The sequence below is a fragment of the Macaca mulatta genome, chromosome 3 (assembly GCF_049350105.2).
Source record: "Macaca mulatta isolate MMU2019108-1 chromosome 3, T2T-MMU8v2.0, whole genome shotgun sequence".
In the NCBI taxonomy this organism is placed as follows: domain Eukaryota; kingdom Metazoa; phylum Chordata; class Mammalia; order Primates; family Cercopithecidae; genus Macaca; species Macaca mulatta.
Window position 1 is genome coordinate 47,373,648 of NC_133408.1, and position 23,082 is coordinate 47,396,729.

The 23,082-nt window shown below is 48.7% G+C and overlaps 1 protein-coding gene across 11 annotated transcripts in view; it reads right to left on the reverse strand.

The window, feature by feature from the left end:
• ZNF3 (zinc finger protein 3) overlaps positions 1–15,817 on the reverse strand; it is an 18,853-nt gene extending 3,036 nt beyond the window's left edge. The window contains exons 1-7 of one of the 11 annotated variants that reach the window (XM_077996261.1): positions 15,715–15,817; positions 13,596–13,712; positions 11,257–11,387; positions 9,499–9,587; positions 9,092–9,218; positions 4,885–5,830; positions 3,619–3,983 (exon numbers count right to left, since the gene is read on the reverse strand). In XM_077996261.1, the coding sequence (XP_077852387.1) occupies positions 3,833–3,983; positions 4,885–5,830; positions 9,092–9,218; positions 9,499–9,587; positions 11,257–11,311 (1,368 nt within the window). In that variant the 5' untranslated portion in view covers positions 11,312–11,387; positions 13,596–13,712; positions 15,715–15,817 and the 3' untranslated portion in view covers positions 3,619–3,832. Of the gene's footprint in view, positions 1–3,618; positions 5,831–6,226; positions 7,003–8,954; positions 9,219–9,498; positions 9,588–11,179; positions 11,388–13,591; positions 13,713–15,714 lie in introns of those variants that run through there. The other 10 variants (XM_077996260.1, XM_015134420.3, XM_015134419.3 and 7 more) reach the window with 10 other exon arrangements.
• Positions 15,818–23,082: the final 7,265 nt, after the last annotated feature.

Consider the following 23,082-nt stretch of genomic DNA (forward strand, 5'->3'; position numbering starts at 1 on the left):
GTGAAACCCCGTCTTTACTAAAAATACAAAAAAAAAAAAAAGAAAGAAAAATTAGCCAGGCGTGGTGGTGGGTGCCTGTAGTCTCAGCTACTCAGGAGGCTGAGGCAGGAGAATGGCATGAACCTGCGAGGTGGAGCTTGCAGTGAGCCGAGATCGCACCGCTGCACTCCAGCCTGGGTGACAGAGCAAGACTCCGTCTCAAAAAATAAATAAAAACAGGCCGGGTGTGGTGGCTCACACCTGTAATCCCAGCACTTTGGGAGGCTGAGGCAGGTGGATCACCTGAAGTCAGGAGTTCAAGACCAGCCTGGCCAACATGGTGAAACCTTGTCTCTACTAAAAATACAAAAAATCAGCCGGGCGTGGTGGCGGGTGCCTGTAGTCCCATCTTCTTGGGAGGCTGAGGCAGAATAGCATGAACCCAGGAGGCGGAGCTTGCGGTGAGCTGAGATTGTGCCACTACACTCCAGCCTGGACGACAGAGCAAGACTCCGTCTCAAAAAGAAAGAAAAAATACAAAAATTAGCCGGGTGTGGTGGCATGCGCCTGTAGTCCCAGCTACTCAGGAGGCTGAGGCAGGAAAATTGCTTGAACCCGGGAGGCAGAGGTTGCAGTGAGCCGAGACTGCGCCATTGCACTCCAGCCTGGGTGACAAAGCGGAACTCCATCTCAAAAAAAAATCACCCTAGTTGCCACTCTGGCCTTGTTGCCCATCATGGTAATTGCGTCCACTTTACCTGTGAGAGCTCAGTGCCACTGCCTGGCCTCTGCTGACCAGTCATCCTATTAACAACAGGGAACTCTGTTCTGTGGCAGAATCTCCTACTGTTAACCCTGCTGAGGCAGCTGTCACTGAACAATCCCGGTGTTGCCCTCAGTTCATCCTTTATTGTCTGAGTGAACGGGAAGCTATTTAGGCCCTCTGAGATAACATAGGTGTTTGGTTCTCAGGACTCATGTAAGAAATTCATTTTAACACACACTGAGTCTGCTGACACCCTTTCTCTGCTCATCATTTCATCAACTCTACTTCATTTACTGTAGGCCATCATTCCTCACCAAGTATTGGATTGTGTTTTTTTTTTCTTTTCATAGACGGAGTCTCATTATATTGCCTAGCCTAGTTCTGAACTCCTCGGCTCAAGCAGTCCTCCCATCTCAGCTTCTTGAGTAGCTGAAACTACAGATGTGTGCCACCACGCCCAGCTAATTTTTTTTTTGTAGAGACTGGGTCTCACTGTGTTGCCAGGGTGGTCTGGAACTCCTCAATTCAAGCAGTTCTCCTACCTCAGCCTCCCAGAGTGTTGACACTACAGGCGTGAGCCACTGCACCCAGCTGATGATTTAATACGTGAAAACCACTTGGAAAAGAGCCAGGCAATGCTGACACAGAGTATATGCCATGTATCAGCTGCTGCTACCATCACTTGCAAATCCCATCTCCTCTATAACCTCAACTCTGAAAACCTCTGAAAACAGTATCTTTCCACTTCAGCTTTACTGAACCTGCCCAGGGCTTGATGCTGGTTAGATGGAGAAGGATGAGGAGTATAATCAAAGAAAACTTACAAAATTTTGACCCTGACAGGTTTACAGAAATTTTAAGAGAGGGCAATAAATGGGAAAGTGAGATCTGGTTTGAAACATACTATGAAACTGTAGAAAGTCCAGTAGTAACTGCTCTGCAGTCCACTGGAGACCCACGACTGAGGCTTGGGAGAGCCATCAGGACAACATGGGCAGATTTTTTTTTCTTCTTTGAGACAGAGTCTCGCTCTGTTGCCCAGGCTGGAGTGCAGTGGCCTGATCTCAGCTCCCTGCAGCCTCCACCTCCTGGGTTCAAGTGATTCTCCTGCCTCAGCATCCCGAGTAGCTGGGATTACAGGCACATGCCACCAAGCCTGGCTAATTTTTGTATTTTTAGTAGAGACGGTTTCACCATGTTGGCCAGACTGGTCTCGAACTCCTGACCTCATGATCCACCCACCTTGGTCTCCCAAAGTGCTGGGATTACAGCCTTGAGAACACAGGCAGATTTAAAACTTATTTGCATAGGCCGGGCGTAGTGGCACATGCCTGTAATCCCAGCACTTTGGGAGGCTGAGGCAGGCAGATCATGAGGTCAGGAGTTTGAGACCAGCCTGGCCAACATGGTGAAACCCTGTATCTACTAAAAATACAAAAATTAGCTGGGCGTGGTGGTGGGCGCCTATAATCTCAGCTACTAGGGAGGCTGAGGTTGCAGTAAGCCAAGATTGCTCAACTGCACTCCAGCCTGGGCAAGAGCGAGACTCTGTCTCAAAAAAAAGAAAAAAAAGATAATCTATAAAGTAATTTTATTTTATTTTTGAGACCGTCTTGCTCTGTCATCATGCGGTGGTACAATCACAGGGGCTCACTGCAGCCTCAACTTCTGGGCTCAAGCAATCCTCTTAACCTCAGCCTCCCGAGTAGCTGGGACCGCAAGTGTGCACCACCACACCCAGCTAATTTTTTTTGGAGACGGAGTCTCACTCTGTCGCCCAGACTGGAGTACAATGGTGCGATCTCGTGTGTAAGTGATTCTCCTCCCTCAGTCTCCTGAGCAGCTGGGATTACAGGCACGCGCCACCACACTCAGCTGATTTTTTGTTTGTTTGCTTTTAGGAGATGGCGTTTCACCATGTTGGTCAGGCTGGTCTCAAACTCCTGACCTTGTGACCTGCCCACCTTAGCCTCCCAAAGTGCTAGGATTACAAGTGGGAGCCACGGCACCCAGCCCTAATTTTTTAAAAATTTTGTTGTAGAGATAGGGTCTTGCCACATTGCCTAGGCTGGTCTGAGGAGATTCTACTGCCTTGGCCTCCCAAAGTATTGGGATTATAAGCATGAGCCACTGCACCTAGCCTATAAAGAAATTTTAGTGTTGGGCACAGTGGCTCACGCCTATAATCCCAGCACTTTGGGAGGCTGAGGCTGGCAGATTGCTAGAGCTCAGTTTAAGACCAGCCTGGGCAACATGGTGAAACCCCGTCTCTACTAAAAATACAAAAATTAGCTGGGGCATGGTGGCGCACACCTGTAGTCCCAGCTACTCTGGAGACTGAGGCACAAGAATTGCTTGAACCTGGGAGGCAGAGGCAGCAGTGAGCCAAGATGGCGCCACTGCATTCTAGCCTGGGCAACAGAGCGAGACACTGCCTCAAACAAAAAAAGAAAAATTTAAGTCAACTTTCAGATTCCATTTATAGTCACCAACATGTCTTTTTTTTTTTTTTTTTTTTTTTGAGATGGAGTTTCGCTTTTGTTGCCCAGGCTGGAGTTCAGTGGCGCGATCTCAGCTTACTGCAACCTGCAACTAACTCTTGGGTTCAAGCAATTCTCCTGGCTTAGCCTCCCGAGTAGCTGGGATTACAGGCATGTGCCACCACACCCAGCTAATTTTGTTTTTAGTAGAGACGGGGTTTCTCCATGTTGGTCAGTATGGTCTAGAACTCCTGACCTCGGGTGATCTGCCAGCCTTGGCCTCCCAAAGTGCTGGCTGGCATTACAGGTGTGAGCCACCATACCCAAGCCAACATGTCTTGTTTTAACTGAAATGTACGGTCCAAACTGCACAAAACCACACTCAATCTCTTCTGAAAAACTATTCTGTTTAATAGTGCACTTCATTTATGCTACAGGATGAGCAGGGTTAGGAAAACACAATGGAAGGTCATCCCGTCGGTTGGGAATACTTGGAGAACGCCATCCTCACCCAGCAACGAGCTCTGCCATCAGGCTCAGGCACAGCCTGCCTTCTCTGGGCTTCGCTTTTTTTCCCCCTCCTTTTGGGCTTTGCTCTTTATCTGCATTAATCTTCAGCTGCTGAAGAGTCAGAGGTGGAGGCAGGAGCGGTCAGAGGTGAGAGGGCAGGGTAGGCAGGCCGAGCGAGCTCCTTGAAAGCATCCTTACCCATTGAAAGCATCCTTACCCAGGCATTTAGAGAAAAATCATTTTCATCACTGGAGTGGGAAGAGGACGAGAGGACAGGAATCAGAGGCCAACGCTAAGTGCTTCTGACCCTCTCCCTCACAGCCGGTTACTAGCTGTTTGGATAGATTTGCCCATTCAGCCCCAGGACAACTGGGGAGGGCGGGGGTCTGCCGGCAGTATACCGGGTTTCTCTTGGAAACATGGTCTGGCTGCTCCAAGAGCCCTAAAGGACATCATCGTCACAGAAGATGTTTCTGGAATCTCTTTCACCCTCAATAAAATAATCCCTCAATGCCAAATTTCCATAATTAATAAAATCATGAAACAAAACAGCATGTTCCTTATCGAAACTTAAAGCTGGACTAGGAACAGTAACTTTGAAATAGTCTCCGTTTCCTCTCCCTAGCAAATAACAGGACCCAGAGCGTCCTTTCCACTGCTGTCTGTGCTGACTACGTGGACTCCAACTAAAGGAATCCATCAAATTCTGTCCCGACTGTGCTTCCGTCCCCACCTTGGAAAGGTTCCTCTGCTGTGAGAAAAATGGTTTAGTGCAAACTCCTTTCCTAAATGGGGTGACTGGTCCCAGAGCTGCTTTCTGTTCCCAGCACACCATCCGCTTGCCTTGTTGCTTTCCAAGGCTGGTGCGATTTCTGGTAAAATTCACCGATTTGCCCAATCTGCCCCATTCTCTAAAATGAAAGGTCTGAGTTGGAAGGGACACATCCTAAGCTGTTGAGATTTATAGAGTAAGGCAAGACCTCTTGAGACTCAGGGGAAGTGAGGAAAATGGGTGTGTGGCTCTTTCACGTGGACTCTCTGATATTTAACTCGGTCGTAACTCTGAGGGAGCTTTTGCTCATGCCCATCCCATTCAAAGGCTTCTCTCCAGTGTGAATTCTCTGATGGCGAACAAGAGCCGAGCTGTACCTGAAGGCTTTCCCACACTCGCTACATTCATAGGGGTTCTCCCCGGTATGGATTCTTTGATGCTGAATAAGGCCTGAACTGTAGGTAAACTTTCCTCCGCATTCCATACATTCGTAGGGCTTCTCTCCAGTGTGGATTCTCTGGTGCTGATAGAGGTGTGAGCTCTGGCTGAAGGCCTTCCCACACTCATTACATTCATAGGGTTTTTCTCCAGTGTGGATTCTCTGATGGTGAATAAGGGTGGAGCTCCTGCTGAAGGCCTTCCCACATTCATTGCAGGCGTAGGGTTTCTCACCAGTGTGGATTCTCTGATGGTGGGTGAGGGTGGAGCTCCAGCTGAAGGTCTTCCCACACTCATTACATTCATAGGGTTTCTCCCCCGTGTGGATCCTCCGATGCAGAATTAGGGCAGAGCTACAGCTGAAGGTTTTCCCACAATCACTACATTCATAAGGTTTCTCCCCAGTGTGGATTCTCTGATGCTGAATAAGGTGTGAGCTCTGGCTGAAGGCCTTCCCACACTCATTACATTCATAGGGCTTTTCTCCGGTGTGGATTCTCTGATGTTGAATAAGGTCTGAAGTTCGATTAAAGCTCTTGCTACATTCATCACACTTATGGGGTCTGTCTCCCACGGGGAGTCTCTGATGTGAGATAAGGTTGGAATTCACAGTGAAGCTGTTCCCAAAGTCATTATATTTCTCGCTTCTTTCTCCCATGGGGGTTATCTTCTCCTCAACTGTCACTTGACCAAAATCTTGCATTTTCCTGGTCAATCTTTCTCCAGGGGAGTTCCCCAGTGGCCTCTTTAGACTGACTTCTCGTTCATAGGCTTCTTTAAACTTGAGACCCTGAGAAATATCCTTCTGAAATCTTCCCAGTAGGACCCCATGTGATCTTGTGTCTTCAGAAATTTCTTGATCATTTTCAGTTCTGGTCTCACGATCTGACACAATAAAAAATGCAAATGTCACTTGTTCCTTGGGGAAGAAAGAGTGAAAATCACAGGACAGGATCATCATAATGAATACTTACAGTGCCAAGAGCACATGCCTGCAAAAAGGCCTGCCCCATATGTGTGCTGCTAAGGCAAAATGAGACAACCAGGCTAAGGAGACAGGGAAGGGGCAGGGCAGAGAGCAAAACCAAGGAGAACAGAGCTGGAAGTGGAGAGACAGCTGAGTGTGTGTGGAGGGGAGGACGGATCAGGCAGAGAGGTAGGGAACCAATATTAGAAGAGGAAGGTCATATTGCTTCATGAAGTGACAAAGCCTTTAGAGAGATCAGGCAGTGGATATAACTGGGGACACAGTGACTGCAAGAAGGGAAAGCAAGTACAGTACAGTTGGTGAGAAAAAGGGGGAAGGGTGAGGAGAGACAGCAGCAGCACAGGAAGGAGCAAGGGGGAGGATGCTAGCGGCGAACATGGCCCCATAAGAAGAGCAATCATGGCACTTGTCACGCCACAAATGCCAAGCCCATGGAAACGGCAAGACAGCTGAGTCCACCTCTGGGCCCTATGCATAAAAGGCTATGCTCGCACGTAAGGCTATGCTTGCACGTGAGGCTATGCAAAGAATCTCAGTGTGTGACGTCTCTTCACTCCTTTGGAGTTTCTAAAGGCAACTCTGCGCACAGAGGATAAATGTAAAGGGTCCAGAGAGTTTGCATTTTTAGCTTAATTGGTATTTTAAAAAGTAAAGACAGGGTAATGTGTGTTAGGGACAGGAACAGCTGTTTCTCCTTCACCTGAACAGGTACCTCTTTCCTCTCTGCTATCAGTTCCCTTTAAACCCAGGCCCCTTGACTCTTCCTCTCACTCTAGCAGAGAGATGGTGGCAGGATTCAGAAATGGGAATTCTGCTCATGGGAAGAGTTTATCTGCTCACCCTGAGAGTCCCAGAGCTCAATTCCACACCCCGGATCTGCCAGAGAGAGAAGGGAAATGTACAGGGAGGTCTCAAATGAGACTCAGGAACGTCTCCTGGCTCTGTTTGGGAAAATGCCCACTAAGAGTGGTGTGAGAGACAAGGAATTCTACATCCTAAAGGTTAAGAAACTAATTTCTTAATTTTTCTTGTTTTTTGTTTGTTTGTTTGTTTTTGAGACAGGGTCTCACTCTGTCACCCAGGTTGGAGTGTAGTGGCGTGTTCTTGGCTTACTGCAACCTCCGCTCCCAGGTTCAAGCAATTCTCCTGCATCAGCCTCCCGAGTAGCTGGGATTACAGGCACATGCCACCACCCCAGCTAATTTTGTTGTATTTTTAGTAGAGACGGCATTTCAACATGTTGGCCAGGCTGGTCTCAAACTCCTGACCTCAGTATCTGCCCGCCTCAGTCTCCCAAAGTGCTGGGATTACAGGCATGAGCCACCGCGCCTGGCCTCATAACCTTTCTAAGTTTCTACAGAGCAGCAGGGGTACTAGGTCCGGAACAAAGCAACAGGTCCCTAGAGGTTACAGAAGGGGAGTAGAGAAGCAGAGAAGGGGGGAGGACAGAGACATGGGCACAGAGCAGCACCTCATGTGTTCGGGGATCACAACACAATAATCCTTCAGAGAAGTCTCTGGATTATATATTAAGTCCTGAGAATAACATGGAAAAAGTACCAGATTTGGCCAGGTGCGCTGGCTCACACCTGTAATCCCAGCACTTTGGGAGGCCGAGGCAAGCCGATCACCAGAGGTCGGGAGTTCGAGAGCAGCCTGACCAACATGGAGAAACCCCGTCTCTACTAAAAATACAAAATTAGCCAGGCGTGGTGACACATGCCTATCATCCCAGCTACTCAGGAGGCTGTGGCAGGAGAATTGCTTGAAAGCAGGAGGCGGAGGTTGCGGTGAGCCAAGATCACGCCATTGCACTCCAGCCTGGCAACAAGAGTGAAACTCCATCTCAAAAAAAAAAAAAAAAAAAAAAGGTACCAGATTTGGAGTTAAAGACTAGGCCCCAAGTTTTACCACTCATCAGCGCAATCGATGACCATGCATGCACAAAGCATTGAGACCTCTACCCTCACCTCCACTTTATTTACTTATTTATTTTTTGAGACAGGGTCTCTCTGTCACCCAGGCTGGAGTGCAGTGGTGCCATCTCAGCTCACTGCAACCTCAGCTTCCCAGGCTCAAGTGATCCTCCAACCTCAGCCTCCCAAGTAGCTGGGACTACAGGAATGTGCCACCATGCCTGGCTAATTTTTTGGATACTTGGTAGAGACAGGCTCTCGCCATGTTGCCCAGGCTGGTCTTGAACTCTTGACCTCAAGTGATCCTCCTGCCTCGGCCTCTCAGAGTGTTGGGATTACAGGTGTGAGCCACCTCACCAGGTGAGGTGGCTATCACTTTCCTTACCTGTAAAATGAGGAATAATACTAGCTGCCTCAATTAATGTGTTACTGTGAAGATTAAATGAAAGAATATATATGAGAATGCTTTATAAGTTGCAAACTACTGTATAAATGAGTTAAGATTATTGTTCTTACAATTTTCCAAGACTAAGTCAATCCTTAGCCAGGCTGGGCACAGTGGCTCATGCCTGTAATCCCAGCACTTTGGGAGGCCAAGGCAGGTGGATCACTTGAGGTCAAGAGTTTGAGACCAACCTGGCCAACATGGTGAAACCCCGTCTCTACTAAAACAAAACAAAACAAAACAAAAAAATGCAAAATGTAGCCTGGTGTGGTGCGTGCCTGTAGTCCCACCTACTTGGGAGGCAGAGGTGAGAACCTGAGAATGCTTGAACCTGGGAAGTGGATGTTGCACTGAGCAAAGGTGGTGCCATTGCACCTCAAAAAAAAAAAAAATCTGGCCGGGCGCGGTGGCTCAAGCCTGTAATCCCAGCACTTTGGGAGGCCGAGACGGGCGGATCACGAGGTCAGGAGATCGAGACCATCCTGGCTAACACGGTGAAACCCCGTCTCTACTAAAAAAATACAAAAAACTAGCCGGGCGAGGTGGCGGGCACCTGTAGTCCCAGCTACTCGGGAGGCTGAGGCAGGAGAATGGCGTAAACCCAGGAGGCGGAGCTTGCAGTGAGCTGAGATCCGGCCACTGCACTCCAGCCCGGGCGACAGAGCAAGACTCCGTCTCAAAAAAAAAAAAAAAAATCTGCTGAAACAGTCAGCTCTTTTCAGTGACTAGATTGTTACTAACAAACAAACAAGCAAAGAAACACCAGTGAGTTTTGTAGAGAAGGCACAACTCCTTACCCAGTGAGAACACATTCCCGTAATTCTCCAGCATTACATCTCTATAGAGGTCCCTCTGAGCAGGTTCCAAACGCTTCCACTCCTTCCGGATGAAGTACACAGCTACATCCTCAAAGGTTACCAGCTCCTGAAACAACACATGCTGGCATGCAATTTCAGGGTGAGGAATGTGAATGGCAGCACCAAAAAAATAACTGAGGATGGGGTGAAAAATGCACATTTGGGAAGGGAGGAAAGGAGGGCAGGGTGGAGGAAGAGAGACAAGAGTCCAAGATGGAAGGTGAGAGTCCATGATTCAGCAGGACAGAACCATGGGCCTGATGGAGGCAATCAGGGTTTAAAGCTCTGAATGGGATGTCATTGCACAGAAAATGGAAAGGAAAAGGATGAAGGGAACCACAGCTTACCTGGGACTTGGCCTTTAGGAGTGCAGCTGCCAACATCTCATCCCCCAGGCTGTCCTTGTCGGAAAAGGCAGGAACTTTTGAAGGAAGAGCTGAAGGGCAATAAAAGGGCCCAGGAATGAGTCCATCTGCTCTGTGACCTCCCAACCTGCTGACTTCCCAACCCACAGAAAGCTCCCGGGGTCCTGGGACAACACAGGACCCTCTCTCTCACATTTCTAAGTTTGCTTCCTCTGCAGCTAGCTCAAGGGTGTCCAACAAAGGCACACTCAGAGCGGGTCCATCCTGCCTGAGCAGATGGCCACAGGCCTAGTCATTCTAGGCCTCCAGTCTGCCCCGGGCCCCCTCTTCTCTCTCCAGTCACTCTTCTCTCAATGAAGCTGCCCAGTCCTATCTTAGTGATGACTGCATTCTTGTCCATTCACCCAAGTTTGGCCAGAAACATACGATCCTGCTCTTGCATGGTCTATTTTTTTTTTTTGAGGTGGGTTTTGCTATGCTGCCCAGGCTGGTCTCAAACTGCTGGGCTCAAGTGATCCTCCCGCCTCAGCCTCCCAAGTAGCTGGGATTAGGGATTACAGGCGTGCACCACTGCACCCAGCATGAAGTTCTTAGACCAGAGAAAAACCAGCAGCTCCACCCCAGCCCTAACTGGAAACACAATGCCCACAGCTCCTTTCTCTCCACCCCAGATCAAATCTGTACACTAGAAATGTTTCCTGTTTCTATGTTGGATCTCTTATCTTTTTCTGCAATTCTTTTTTTTTTTTTTTTTTTGAGACGGCATCTCGCTCTGTTGCCCAGGCTGGAGTGCAGTGGCACGATCTCGGCTCGCTACAACCTCCGCCTCCCGGATTCAAGCAATTCTCCTGCCTCAGCCTCTGGAGTAGCTGGGACTACAAGCGTATGCCACCGTGCCCAGCTAATTTTTTGTATTTTTAGTAGAGATGGCCACTGTGTTGGCCAGGATGGTCTTGATTTCCTGACCTTGTGATCTGCCCACCCTAGCCTCCTAAAGTGCTGGGATTACAGGAGTGAGCCACCGCGCCTGGCTGCAAAATATATTTTAGTGGCTTCCTATTCACTCTTATCTTTTTGCCTGTGACCCACAAAATGATTCCCAAGTGCTTCCTCTAAAAGCATGCTCCTAAAAAGCACAAACTATGCCTATGAAGTCAGCCACATAGAATGCCCAAAAAATGGAATGACTGACACGGTTTCCTTAGTCTCACGTGAGGTACTCACAACCCTTCAAAACTGCCTCAGTGGCCAGGTGCGATGGCTCACACCTGTAATTTCAACACTTTGGGAGGCCAAGGTGGGCACTGAGCTCAGGAGTTCAAGACCAGCCAGACCAACATGGCAAAAACCCCGTCTCTACAAAAATTAGCTGGGCGTGGTAGTGGGTGCCTGTAGTCCCAGCTACATGGGAGGCTGAGGCAGGAGAATCACTTGAACCCAGGAGGCAGAGGTTGCAGTAAGCCAAGACTGTGCCACTGCACTCTAACCTGAGCAACAAGCAAGACTCCGTCTCAAAAAAAAAAAAAAAAAATCTGCCTCAATTATCAAACCTATCAAGCTGTCATTGATTACTGTTTGGTCAGCTTCTCCACTAGGCTGTGAGTTACTGAATGACGAAGAGTGTGTCTTATTCACGTCTAGATTCTAGTAGTTAGCCTAGTACCTGGTGAATGAGCGATTTCAATGGATGACTGCTGCTGAATGACTGAGTAATAGAATGAATAAGTCCTTATTCCTCACCACTCTCAAGCAGGGCCTGAGGTTCCTGAGATACGAGATCGGCCTGAGTTTCCATGGAAGGGCAAGGTGCTCTCTGGCCTCCTACGTGCAGACTCAGTGGGAAGCAGGTTTTGAAGGAGAATGAGGAAGCACTGCAGAAGCAAAAGTTCAAGGTTCAAAGATAATTCAAAAAAACCTCCTGGATACAGAAAGATGGGAGCTAGCATTTCAGTGACTACCCAGGAACAGTGAGAAGAAATGCGGCAACTGGGACTAGTCTTTTATTTATTTATTTTTTTAAATAGAGTTTCACTCTTGTCACCCAGGCTGGAGTGCAATGGCGCAATCTTGGCTCACTGCCACCTCTGCCTCCCAGGTTCAACTGATTCTCCTGCCTCAGCCTCCCAAGTAGCTGGGATTACAGGATCACGCCACCACGTCTGGCTAATTTTTGTATTTTTTGTAGAGACAGGATTTCACCATGTTGGCCAAGGTGGTCTCAAACTCCTGACCTCAGGTGATCCACCCACCCCAGCCTCCCCAAGTGCTACGATTACAGGCGTGAGCCACCACGCCCAGCCTGGGACTAGTCTTTTAGATCCTGGTAAATACAATCCTTGAAATGAGACTACCACAAGGACCACAAAAAGGGCCCAGGTTCCTCAACAATATCCCACCGTTGGCTGCCCCCACCACTTTGAGTCATATTTATAACAAAATGCAGGAGTGGGTATATACATTTACTGGCATAAAAAGACTACTCCCAGGCTGGGCATGGTGGCTCATGCCTGTAATCCCAGCACTTTGGGAGGTCGAGGCGGGCAAATCATGAGGTCAGGAGTTCAAGACCAGCCTGGCCAGCATGATGAAACCCTGTCTCTACTAAAAATCCAAAAAATTAGCTGGGCATGGTGGTGTGCACCTATAATCCCAGCTTCTCGGGAAGCTGAGGCAGGAAAATCACTTGAACCCAGGAAGCGGAGGTTGCAGTGAGCCGAGATCACGCCACTGCACTCCAGCCTGGGCAATAGAGCGAGACTCTGTCTCAAAAAAAAAAAAAAAAAGCCAGGCGCGGTGGCTCAAGCCTGTAATCCCAGCACTTTGGGAGGCCGAGATGGGCGGATCACGAGGTCAGGAGATCGAGACCATCCTGGCTAACACGGTGAAACCCCGTCTCTACTAAGAAATACAAAAAATAGCCGGGCGAGGTGGCAGCGCCTGTAGTCCCAGCTACTCGGGAGGCTGAGGCCGGAGAATGGCGTGAACCCGGGAGGCGGAGCTTGCAGTGAGCTGAGATCCGGCCACTGCACTCCAGCCTGGGCTACAGAGCGAGACTCCGTCTCAAAAAAAAAAAAAAAAAAAAAAAAAGGAAAAAATACAAAAATCAGATGGGCATGGTATTACATGCACCTGTAATCCCAGCTACTTGGGAGGCTGAGGCAGGAGAATCGCATGAACCCAGGAGGCAGAGGTGGCAGTGACCCGAGATCACGCCACTGTACTCCAGCCTGGGCAACAGAGTGCAACTTCGTCTCAAAAAAAAAAAAAAAACCCTGGATTTTATCCACTTCTCATTATCTCTTTACTCATTTGCTCACATACCAAATGTTTGCTGAGTGCTAACTCTATTGCAACTCACAACTGCAAGCAGTAAAAAAAAATCAGGAATGCAAAAAGTATGTGCTTCATAATTAGACTGTTACACTCACATAAGGCATCAAAGGAAGAGGGTTAGATAAAAGAATGTTTGAGAGAATAAAAGAAAAAAAAAGAACAAAGGAAGAGGAGTCCTGTTTGAAAGTCAATTACAAGTTTGGACAACTCTGGTCTTTGGGTAGCATGGGATACAGAATGTCCAATACCAGTGCCCTTACACAGTGGAAAGCACTGACTCAGGCACAAGCCAGGCCACTGGCAATCAAGGTGACACACCTTATCGCCCTCCTAGCAGGGTCCCTTCAACAGTGTCTCAGAGCCAACCATCATATCCTCTTATCAACCACCTTTACAATCTCCAGGGCTATTTATGAGCTGACACCCTCAACAAGTCAGCTTTCAGTACAAACTCCTAGAAAGGCAGGTCAAAGGTCTGACTCCAGAGAAAAAGGCAATGCTCCCTCTCACAGCTGGGTTAAGCAAAGCTGGAACTCAAAGGCATATTGTTGAGAACAAGCACCCAGTGTCTGGAGCAGTAAACAGTGTTTCTCACAGAAAGAAAACTCTCCATTGTGCCCCCATGGCTTCAGGTCCAGGCGGGGCCCTTCCCCTGCTCTGTTGCCAGCCTCACTCCCTGGTGCTGCCCCTGGGGGCCGAGATAGATGGTCTGGTAGTGAGAATGAGACACAGAAAGCTTTACCTGCCTGATTATTTCCTTCCTTCTTTGAAGTCAGTCCCTAGAAGGCCAAAGGAACAATTACTGGGAATTTAGCAGCCTCTCTTCAAGTTCCCGGGAATTCTGACTTTTGTCGATGCCAATGCTGTGTGATTAAGGGGAAAAAAAGGAATTTAAAATATTCATGCAAATATCTTTTTTTTTTTTTTTTTTTTTTTCCCATGTGAGACAGGGTCTGACTTTGCTGCTCAGGCTGGGGTGCAGTGAGTTTAAGCTCACTCCAGCCTCAAACTCCTGAGTTCAAGTGATCCTCCCAGCTCAGCCTCCCAAGGAGCTGGGACTGAAGGTGTGCACTGCCACATCTAGCTGAGTTTTTTTAAATTTTTTTTGTAGAAATGCAGCCTCACTATGTTGCTCAGGCTGGTCTCAATCTCCTGGCCTCAAGTGATCCTCTCGCCTCAGCCTCCCAAAGCGCTGGGATTACAGGTGTGAGCCACCGAGTCCACCCTAAACTTCATTTCTAATCAAGATATTTAGAGAAAAGGAAAAAAAGAGAGAATACTTATTATATGCTAATAAATACCAATTAAGACCACCACCACAACTAGTAGTATTTGTGTTGCACCCGTGGAGAGATGAAAGGGAATGGTAGGTTCTCAGGTCCACCTCCACCCAGGGTAAGAAAGTTCTAACGTTCTGTCAGCTAACTTGCTAGATACTGTCCTCCCAACTACTTCAGCAGGGGATCCACACTGTACAGCTGAGCCATTAGAAGTTTTCAGGTGATTCGCTGAAAATCTATCTCCTTGGACCTTCACCTCACAGAGACCTACTGCATCACAGAAATTCAATGACTGGCCACATGCAGTGGCTCACGCCTGTAACCCCAGCACTTTAGGAGGCTGAAGTGGGAGGAGTTCCAGGCTACAGTGACCCATGATGGCACCACTGCACTCCAGCCGGGGGCAACAGAGCAAGACCTTAACACGCACAAAAATTTTAAAAGGGAAAAAAAAAGTGCCGGGAGTGGTGGCTAACGCCTGTAATCCCAACACTTTGGGAAGCTGAGGCGAGTGGGATCTCAAGGTTGGGATCACTTGAGGCCAGGAGTTGGAGACCAACCTGGCCCAAAGGGCGGAACCCCGTCTCTACTAAAAATACAAAAAAATTCGCCGGGTGTGGTGGCGGGCGCCTGTAGTCCCAACCACTCCGGAGGCTGAAGCAGGAGAAGCGCTTGAACTGGGAAGCGGAGATTGCAGTGAGCCGCGATCGCGCCACTGCACTCCAGAGAGAGACTGTCTCAAAAATAAATAAATAAAAAATTTTTTAAAAACAAAAGAGCTTCAACAACAGGATCTTCTTCTTCCACCTGACTGTCCATCAAACACGTATAATCAAATGATGCCCACTCTCCAGAGATGTCTTTTCTGGAGAAAATAATACGCTTAGTTCCTCTAATTAGTCCATCGGTTTCAGGTTCATCACTCTGCTATCCTCTCCTGGAGTTTACACAAGCCCTTCAAAGTGTAAACACCGACATGGATTCAATCCCACTTCCAGAGAGAGGATCAAACCAGGAATCTAATACAACCGAAAACGGAGCCTGAGCCGGGTGTATCACTCGATGCACTGGGCTCCAGCAGGATTACCCCTGGGATCGGAGTCTGCACCCACTCCCAGCCCTCGTGCTAACTGCGTAAGCTTCGCAGAACTTCTCTGATCCTTGGACCCAGCTCTGTAAAAATAAACTTCCTCTCCTGTCACGGGCGCGAATTACTGTGTTAACATCAAATAAAAACGTCTGGGAGAAGTACCAAGTTAGGGTCGCTGTCATTAGCTGCTTTCAAGAGAGAGGCGCCCCTATCACTCTGCTGAAACTTTTGAACGCTCCAGCTGGGGCGCCGTTTAAGTCATAAAACCAGAACCGGAGCCCCATTACTAACCCCTACGCAGGCTCCCGCTAGGCTAGGGGGATCCCTGGGGAAGCGGAGTAGAGGACGGGCTGCAAGGGACGGAGGGGCGCCTCCCCGCACCCTGCTCGGGACCGGCCGGGGAACCCTAAGGGCCGCAGCGGCACAGACACCACCCCCTTCCCCGGCGACCACAGCCTCCGTCTCACCGCGAGACCCGGGGACGCGTGGACTCACCCTAGGGGACAGGGACGACAGATTTGGGGGACCGGACACGGACCAGGCCCTGTTGGACCCTGTCACAGACCCACACACCGGGGACAGAACAAAGAACGGAAGTTCCCCCTCGTTTCGCTTCCGGGTCGGTTGTTCTTGACACTCACCCGTGCCCCCAACGCCCACTTGTTCTGTCTAGGAAAATGGGAGGTCCTCGCCTCTCTGTGGTTTGCTGACTCAGGGCAGCTGGCAGGCGGCGAGGGCAAGGAGCCCAATCGCTGACGCGGCACTCGGGGATCTTTCGCTGCGGGGCTGGCCGGCTGCGCCCTCTGCTGGCCACGCACGTGCGAAAGCGGCCGACCACGGTCCTGGGCCTCAGGACATGTGCTCCGGCGTCGCCTGCCTTGGTGGCCGGCAGCTGGGGCGCGCGGAGATGTCGAGCCCGCGCTTCTCAGGCTTGCTCACGAAGGGCAGCAGTAAATATACAATTCTTGAGGGATTCATCAATATTAAAAAATGGACCCTGATTTAAAACTTGCCTCTGAACAAACCGATTTTTTGTTGGCGTCTTGCAAAAATGCCCCCTTTAAATTACCCACATCTGAAGAAAACATTCCAGCCCATCACAGAGTTGACATGAGGAAAAAACCCATGTACAGATGATGAGAGCAGAGAAGAGGAAGCTACCGGCCGGGCGCGGAGGCTCACGCCTGTAATCCAAGCAGTTTAGGAGGCCGAGGCGGGCGGATCACCTGAGGTCAGGAGTTCGAGACCAGCCTGGCCAACATGGCAAAACCTCGTCTCTACTAAAAATACAAAAAAATTACCCGGGCGTGGTGGCGGGCGCCTGTAATCGCAGCTACTCTGGAGGCTGAGACAGGAGAATCGCTTGAACCCAGGAGGCGGAGGTTGCAGTGAGTCGACATCAAACCACTGCACTCCAGCCTGGGCCACAGAGTGAGACCGTGTCAAAAAAAAAAAAAAAAAAAAAGGAAGCTACAGGTGGAAGCGAGGCGGGATAGGTAGTCAAGGAAGTGACCATGTCCTGGAGATGCGGCAACCGTGGTGACCACACAGTCAACACAGTAAGCTCCAGCATTTGCATTGTAATTGAACTCATTCAAGCAGAGCTCTCTCCAGTAGGGACTGTCGCCTGTAGGGAGCATGCGCATTTTGATTTCACCTGTCCCTTTGCTCATTATCATAGTAAAAAACACGCCCCGGGTGGAGATTTAAGATGCTAATGAAACATGCAATATATCAACAAGCCTGTACAGCCACTGCGCATGTGCACCTAGAGGACCACCCAGAACATGGTTACTAGTAACACCTCTCCCACCCCCTTATGAATAATTGTGTAAGACCCCCCCACAAAGGGGGTCTCTCTAGAGCCAGCCTTTGCTGTTTCATCCTTAGGAGCAGCCTTCCCTGAACGATCTCTCTCTCTCAGGGTGTACTGTCTACTCTGCACTTAACTTTCAAGATATTATTTTTCTTTTGCAATAAATTATGCTGGATTTCCTTTGACATGTTTCTTTTTTTCTTTTTCTTTCTTTCTTTCTTCTTTTTTTTTTTTTTTTTTTTTTTTTGTTGTTGTTGTTGTTGTTGAGACAGAGTCTCGCTCTTGTCACCCAGGCTGGAGTGGAGTGGCGTGATCTTGGCTCACTGCAACCTCCGCCTCCTGGGTTCAAGCGATTCTCATGCCTCAGCCTCCCAAGTAGCTGGGACTAGAGGCGTGTGACACCACATCCAGCTAATTTGTTTGTATTTTTAGTAGAGACAAGGTTTCACCGTGTTTGTCAGGCTTGTCTCGCACTCCTGACCTCAAATGACCTGCCCGCCTCGGCCTCCCAAAGTGCTGGGGTTACAGGTGTGAGCCACCGCGCCCAGCCTCCTGTGTGTTTCTTTCAATGTTTTATTTTCTTTTGAGATGGGGGTCTTACTCTGTCACCCAGGCTGGAGTGCAGTATTGTAATTTTGGCTCACTGCAACCTCCACCTCACAGGGTCAAGCAATCCTCCCACCTCAGCCTCCTGAGTAGCTGGAACCCCAGATGCATGCCACCATGCCCAGCTACTTTTTTGTAGAGACAGGGTTTCACCATGTTGCCCAGATTGGTCTCAAACTCCTGAGCTCAAGGGATCTGCCCACCTCAGCCTCCTAAAGTGTTGGGATTACAGGTGTGAGCCACTGCACCTGGCTTTAAATTATTTTAAACTAAGAAGATAAGAACTGAGGTATCACAACAGCTGTCAATAGAAGGAAAGCACCTCATCATGTTCATGCTTTCCTGTTCATGCTTTCCTCTGCCTTCTTCAACATATGAAGTTTTGTGTTTTTTTGTTTTTTTTTTAGAGACAGGGTCTCACTCTGTCACCCAGGCTGAAGTGCAGTGACATGATCCTACCTCACTACAGCTTCAACCTCCTGGACTCAAGCGATCCTCCCTTCTCAGCCTCCAGAGTAGCTGGGACCACAGGCACCCACCATCACACCTGGCTTCCTTTCTGTTTTGTAGACTGGGTGCTGCCAGTTCATGAATCCCTAATAAAGCCAACTCAATCTTTAAAATTCAATTTGTTGGCCGGGCACAGTGCCTCATGCCTGTAATCCCAGCACTTTGGGAGGCTGAGGCAGATGGGTCACCTGAGGTCAGGAGTTTGAGACCAGCCTGGCCAACATGGTGAAAACCCGCCTCTATTAAAAATACAAAAACAAAAATTAGCTGGGAGTGGCGGTGGGCACCTGTAATCCCAGCTACTTGGGAGACTGAGGTGGCAAAATAGCTTGAACCCGGGAGGTGGAGGTTGCAGTGAGCTGAGATTGCACCACTGCACTCCAGCCTGGGAGCAACAAAGCGATACTCCATCTCTCTCTCTCTCTGTCTCTCTCTCTCTCTCTCTCTCTATATATATATATACACACACACATATATAAGTATGTTTATGGCCTGTTTCCCACAACTAGAGTATAAGCTCCATGAGGTCAGGACTTTGTTTTGTTCAGTGATGTAGCTGCTGCCTGGTAGGCACTCCCAAATATTTGTTAAATTAATGACTGACAGGTGGATAGATAACCACTGACCCATACCAAAAAGGGGCACTTGCTTTTTGTTTGTTTTTCGTTTTGGGGTGCGGAAATTTTTTTGGTTTGTTTGTTTGTTTTGACACAAACAAACATGGCGAAACTCTGTCTCTACAAAAAATACAAAATTTAGCCTGGCGTGGTGGCACACATTTGTAGTCCCAACTACTCGGGAGGCTGAGATGGGACAGTCACTTGAGTTCAGGAGGTTGAGGCTGCACTGAACTGTGATTGTAACACTGCACTCCAGCCTGGGTGCAGCAAGACTCTGTCTCAAAAACAACAATAACAAACACAAAACAAAACAAAAACGAAAAAAAGAAACGTTTAGCGAACTTAGTTCTGAAACGCACACAATCAACTGATTCGATGTCAGAGTCATCTTTAAATTCCACAATAATGGCTGTTTTATGAGCTGTATAATTATCTGAACAATGTTTCAAAAGCAGTAGAAACAACAAGGCAAAGGAGAGCAGTGCAAACTATCAACTTTACTAACCCTAGAATAATTCTCATCTTGTTTTTATTTTAACCTTTAATCTAGCCGAGAAGCACTATGCTCCTTGGAAGCTGCCTAGCATTCTTTAAAGAGATACATTTTTTTGGCCAGGCATGGTGGCTCACGCCTGTAATCCTAGCACTTTAGGAGGCCCAGGCAGGCAGATCAGTTGAGGCCAGGAGTCTGAGAACAGACTAGCCAACATGCTGAAAACCGGTCTCTCCTAAAAATACAAAAATTGGCCCGGTGTGGTGGCGCAAGCCTGATATCTCAGCTACTTGGGAGGCTGAGGCACGAGAATCATCACTTGAACCCAGGAGGTGGAGGTTGCAGTGAGCCAACATCTCCCGAAAGAGATACATTTTTCTGACCTCGTTTTTCCAAACAGAAACAAGGCCTTATGTACTTTTCTTTGACAACCCTCTCAGTTTGTCCAGACCTGGTTGGTTTATCGCTGGGGACTAGAATAAGATAAATTCTTTTTTAACTTCCCTTTGGCCAGAAGACCCCTCTTCCTGCAGGATTTCTCAAGTCTGTTCCACTGAGGGTTGCCGGCCCCTTCAACTTGCCTTCATCCAGGCTCCTAAATGGAGAGATTGCATAATTTCCCTGTAAATTACAACTATCAGCCGGGCGCGGTGGCTCAAGCCTGTAATCCCAGCACTTTGGGAGGCCGAGATGGGTGGATCACGAGGTCAGGAGATCGAGACCATCCTGGCTAACACGGTGAAACCCCGTCTCTACTAAAAAATACAAAAAAATAGCCGGGCGAGGTGGCGGGCGCCTGTAGTCCCAGCTACTCGGGAGGCTGAGGCAGGAGAATGGCGTAAACCCGGGAGGCGGAGCTTGCAGTGAGCTGAGATCCGGCCACTGCACTCCAGCCCGGGCGACAGAGCGAGACTCCGTCAAGAAAAAAAAAAAAAAGTTACAACTGTCACCATACGGGGCTGTTCAGGGTCATAACACAGTTCTCCACCTGCTTTCTAGGAGCTTACACTGTGGGTGGGTATACAGACATCTAGAGCCAGAGTCTGTCTGGCTCTTTCTACATGTCTGTACCCCTTTTTGTAGGGAAGGCAGGAGGAGCAGTGTGTGCAACTTGCTTAGGCTTAGGGGTAAGGAGGGGGTGGAGCAGCCTAGGCTTGCCAGATGTGAATTTTGGGGGTTTTTATGAGAGAGCATCTTGCTCTGTCACCCAGGCTGGAGTGTGGTGGCGCGATCTCAGCTCACTGCAACCTCTGCCTAGCAGGTTCAAGTGATTCTCCTGCCTCAGCCTCTCCAGTAGTTGGGATTACAGGCATGCACCACTGTGCCTGGCTAATTTTTGCATTTTTAGTAGAGACAGGGTTTCACCATCTCTACTGGTCGAAACCAGGCTGGTCTTGAACTCCTGACTTCAGGTGATTCACCCACCTTGGCCTCCCAAAGTGCTGAGATTGCAGGCATGAGCCACTGCGCCTGGCCAGGAACTCAGTATTTAAGGGAAGAAAGCATGCAAGAGGAAAATAAAGCAGAAGGAGAGGCAGTGAGGCAAATGTTTTTGGTTTTGTTTTGTTTTGTTTTTCTTGAGACAGGGTCTCGCTCTGTCGCCAGGCTGGAGTGCAGTGGCGCGATCTCAGCTCACTGCAACCTCTGCCTCCCAGGTTCAAGCGATTCTCGTGCCTCAGCCTCCCAAGTAGCTGGTACTACAGGTGCGTGCCACCACTCTCAGCTAATATTTTGTATTTTCGGTAGAGATGGAGTTTCACCGTGTTAGCCAGGACAGTCTCGATCTCCTGATCTCGTGATCTGTCCACTTCGGCCTCCCAAAGTGCTGAGATTACAGGCATGAGCCACTGAGCCCAGTCCAGCAAATGGTTATTTTACTTTATTTTTTGAAATAGAGTCTCACTGTGTTGCCCAGGCTGGAGTCCAGTGGGTCCATCTCAGCTCACTGCAATCTCCACCTCCCAGGCTCAAGCGATTCTCCCACCTCAGTCTCCTGAGTAGCTGAGATTACAGGTGGGCACCACCACACCCGGCTAATTTTTGTATTTTTAGTAGAGATGGGGTTTCACCATGTTGGCCAGCTGGTCTTGAACTCCTGGCCTCAAGTGATGCACTCGCCTCCCAAAGTGCTAGGATTACAGGCATGAGCCACCGCACCCTGCTGCAAATGGTTACTTTTTTTGTGAGGTTCTCATTAGTGTTTGGTAAATCTACATTTTATGTAAGATACAATAAACATTTGAAAAGAGGGAGTGGAGGAAAAAGTCAATTATGCATCTGTCTCATGATAGGTGGAGGGATGATTCCTGGTCTCTTCCTTGTTCTATAATTGGGAAGATGAGCTTGTAATCAACATTGTCAGTATGAGATTTCACAGAACTCGGATTAGGGCTGGTTTATAGGGGGAGTGTTTATGCTGAAAGATTTAGAGGCTAATGAGGAATTTCCTGGCAAGCAATTTGTGAGGGAGACCATCTAGGGAGGTATATGCCCTTTGCCATTGTAGGAACCTGGCTTATGTATGAGGCTATGACACAGGGTTGTGGAATTACAGCTATCTGGGAACAAAAAGGAAGGGAGTTTTGCCTCAGTTCTCAAGCATAAATTTCTTCAGCATGCCCCCACCATACCCAGCTAATTTTGTTTTCATTTTTTGTAGAAACAAGGTCTCACCATGTTGCCAAGGCCGGTCTCAAATTCCTGGGTTCAAGTGATCCTCCCACCTTGGCCTCCCAACGTGCTGGGATTACAGGTGTGAGTCACCATGCCTGGCCTTGTGGAGTTATTTTATTTATTTATTTATTTATTTATTTATTTATTTATTTTTGAGACGGAGTCTCACTCTGTCTCGCCCAGGCTGGAGTGCAGTGGTGCGATCTCAGCTCACTGCAGCCTCTCCCTCCCGGGTTCAAGCAATTCTTCTGCCTCAGTCTCCCGAGTAGCTGGGACTACAGGCACATGCCACCACGTCCGGCTAATTTTTGTATTTTCAGTAGAGACAGGGTTTCACCATGTTGGCCAGGCTGGTCTCAAACTCCTGACCTCAAGTGATTGGCCAGCCTCGGCCTCCCAAAGTGCTTGGATTACAGGTGTGAGCCACCATGCCTGGCCTTGTGGGGTTATTTTCGAAAGTCCTTGAGACAGTCCCTATATCAGACATGCAAGCATGAGCCCTTCTGCTTGGTGTTCTCATGACTCCAATTTGTTTGGACTTGACAATGTGATTTTTGTCCTGGTATCTGCAACTTTCACAAGATGGAGCAACTCAACACCAGATTCCATCCCAAATTATTCCTTCATTCACTCAAAAAGTATCTAGGCACCAATGTGTTAGGTACCGTGTTGGTCACAGGGGATACCACGATGAACAAGAGAAGGAAACACAGGCTCCTGAATGCGAGAGTGAGGCATGTGGAAAGCAGACACGGAGAGCTGGGTGTGGTGGCTCATGCCTGTAATCCCAGTGCTTTGGGAGGCCAAGGATGGAGGATCGCTTCTGTCAGGGAGTTGGAGACCAGCCTGGACAACCTAGTGAGACTCCTGTCTCTATCAAAATAAAAAAATAATAATAAAATTAGCTGGGTGTGGTGGGGTGCACCTGTAATCCCAGCTACTCGGGAGGCTGAAATGGGAGGATCACTTGAGCCCGAGAGTTTGAGGGTGCAGTCAGCTGATATCAGGCCACTGCACTTCAGCCTGGGCGACAGAGCGAGACCCTGTCTCAAACAAAACAAAACAAACCACCACCACCAGACAGACATGAGGGCCAGTGCAGCTGTAGCCTGAAGATCAAGGGCTAGAAAAGTAGAGGCCAGACC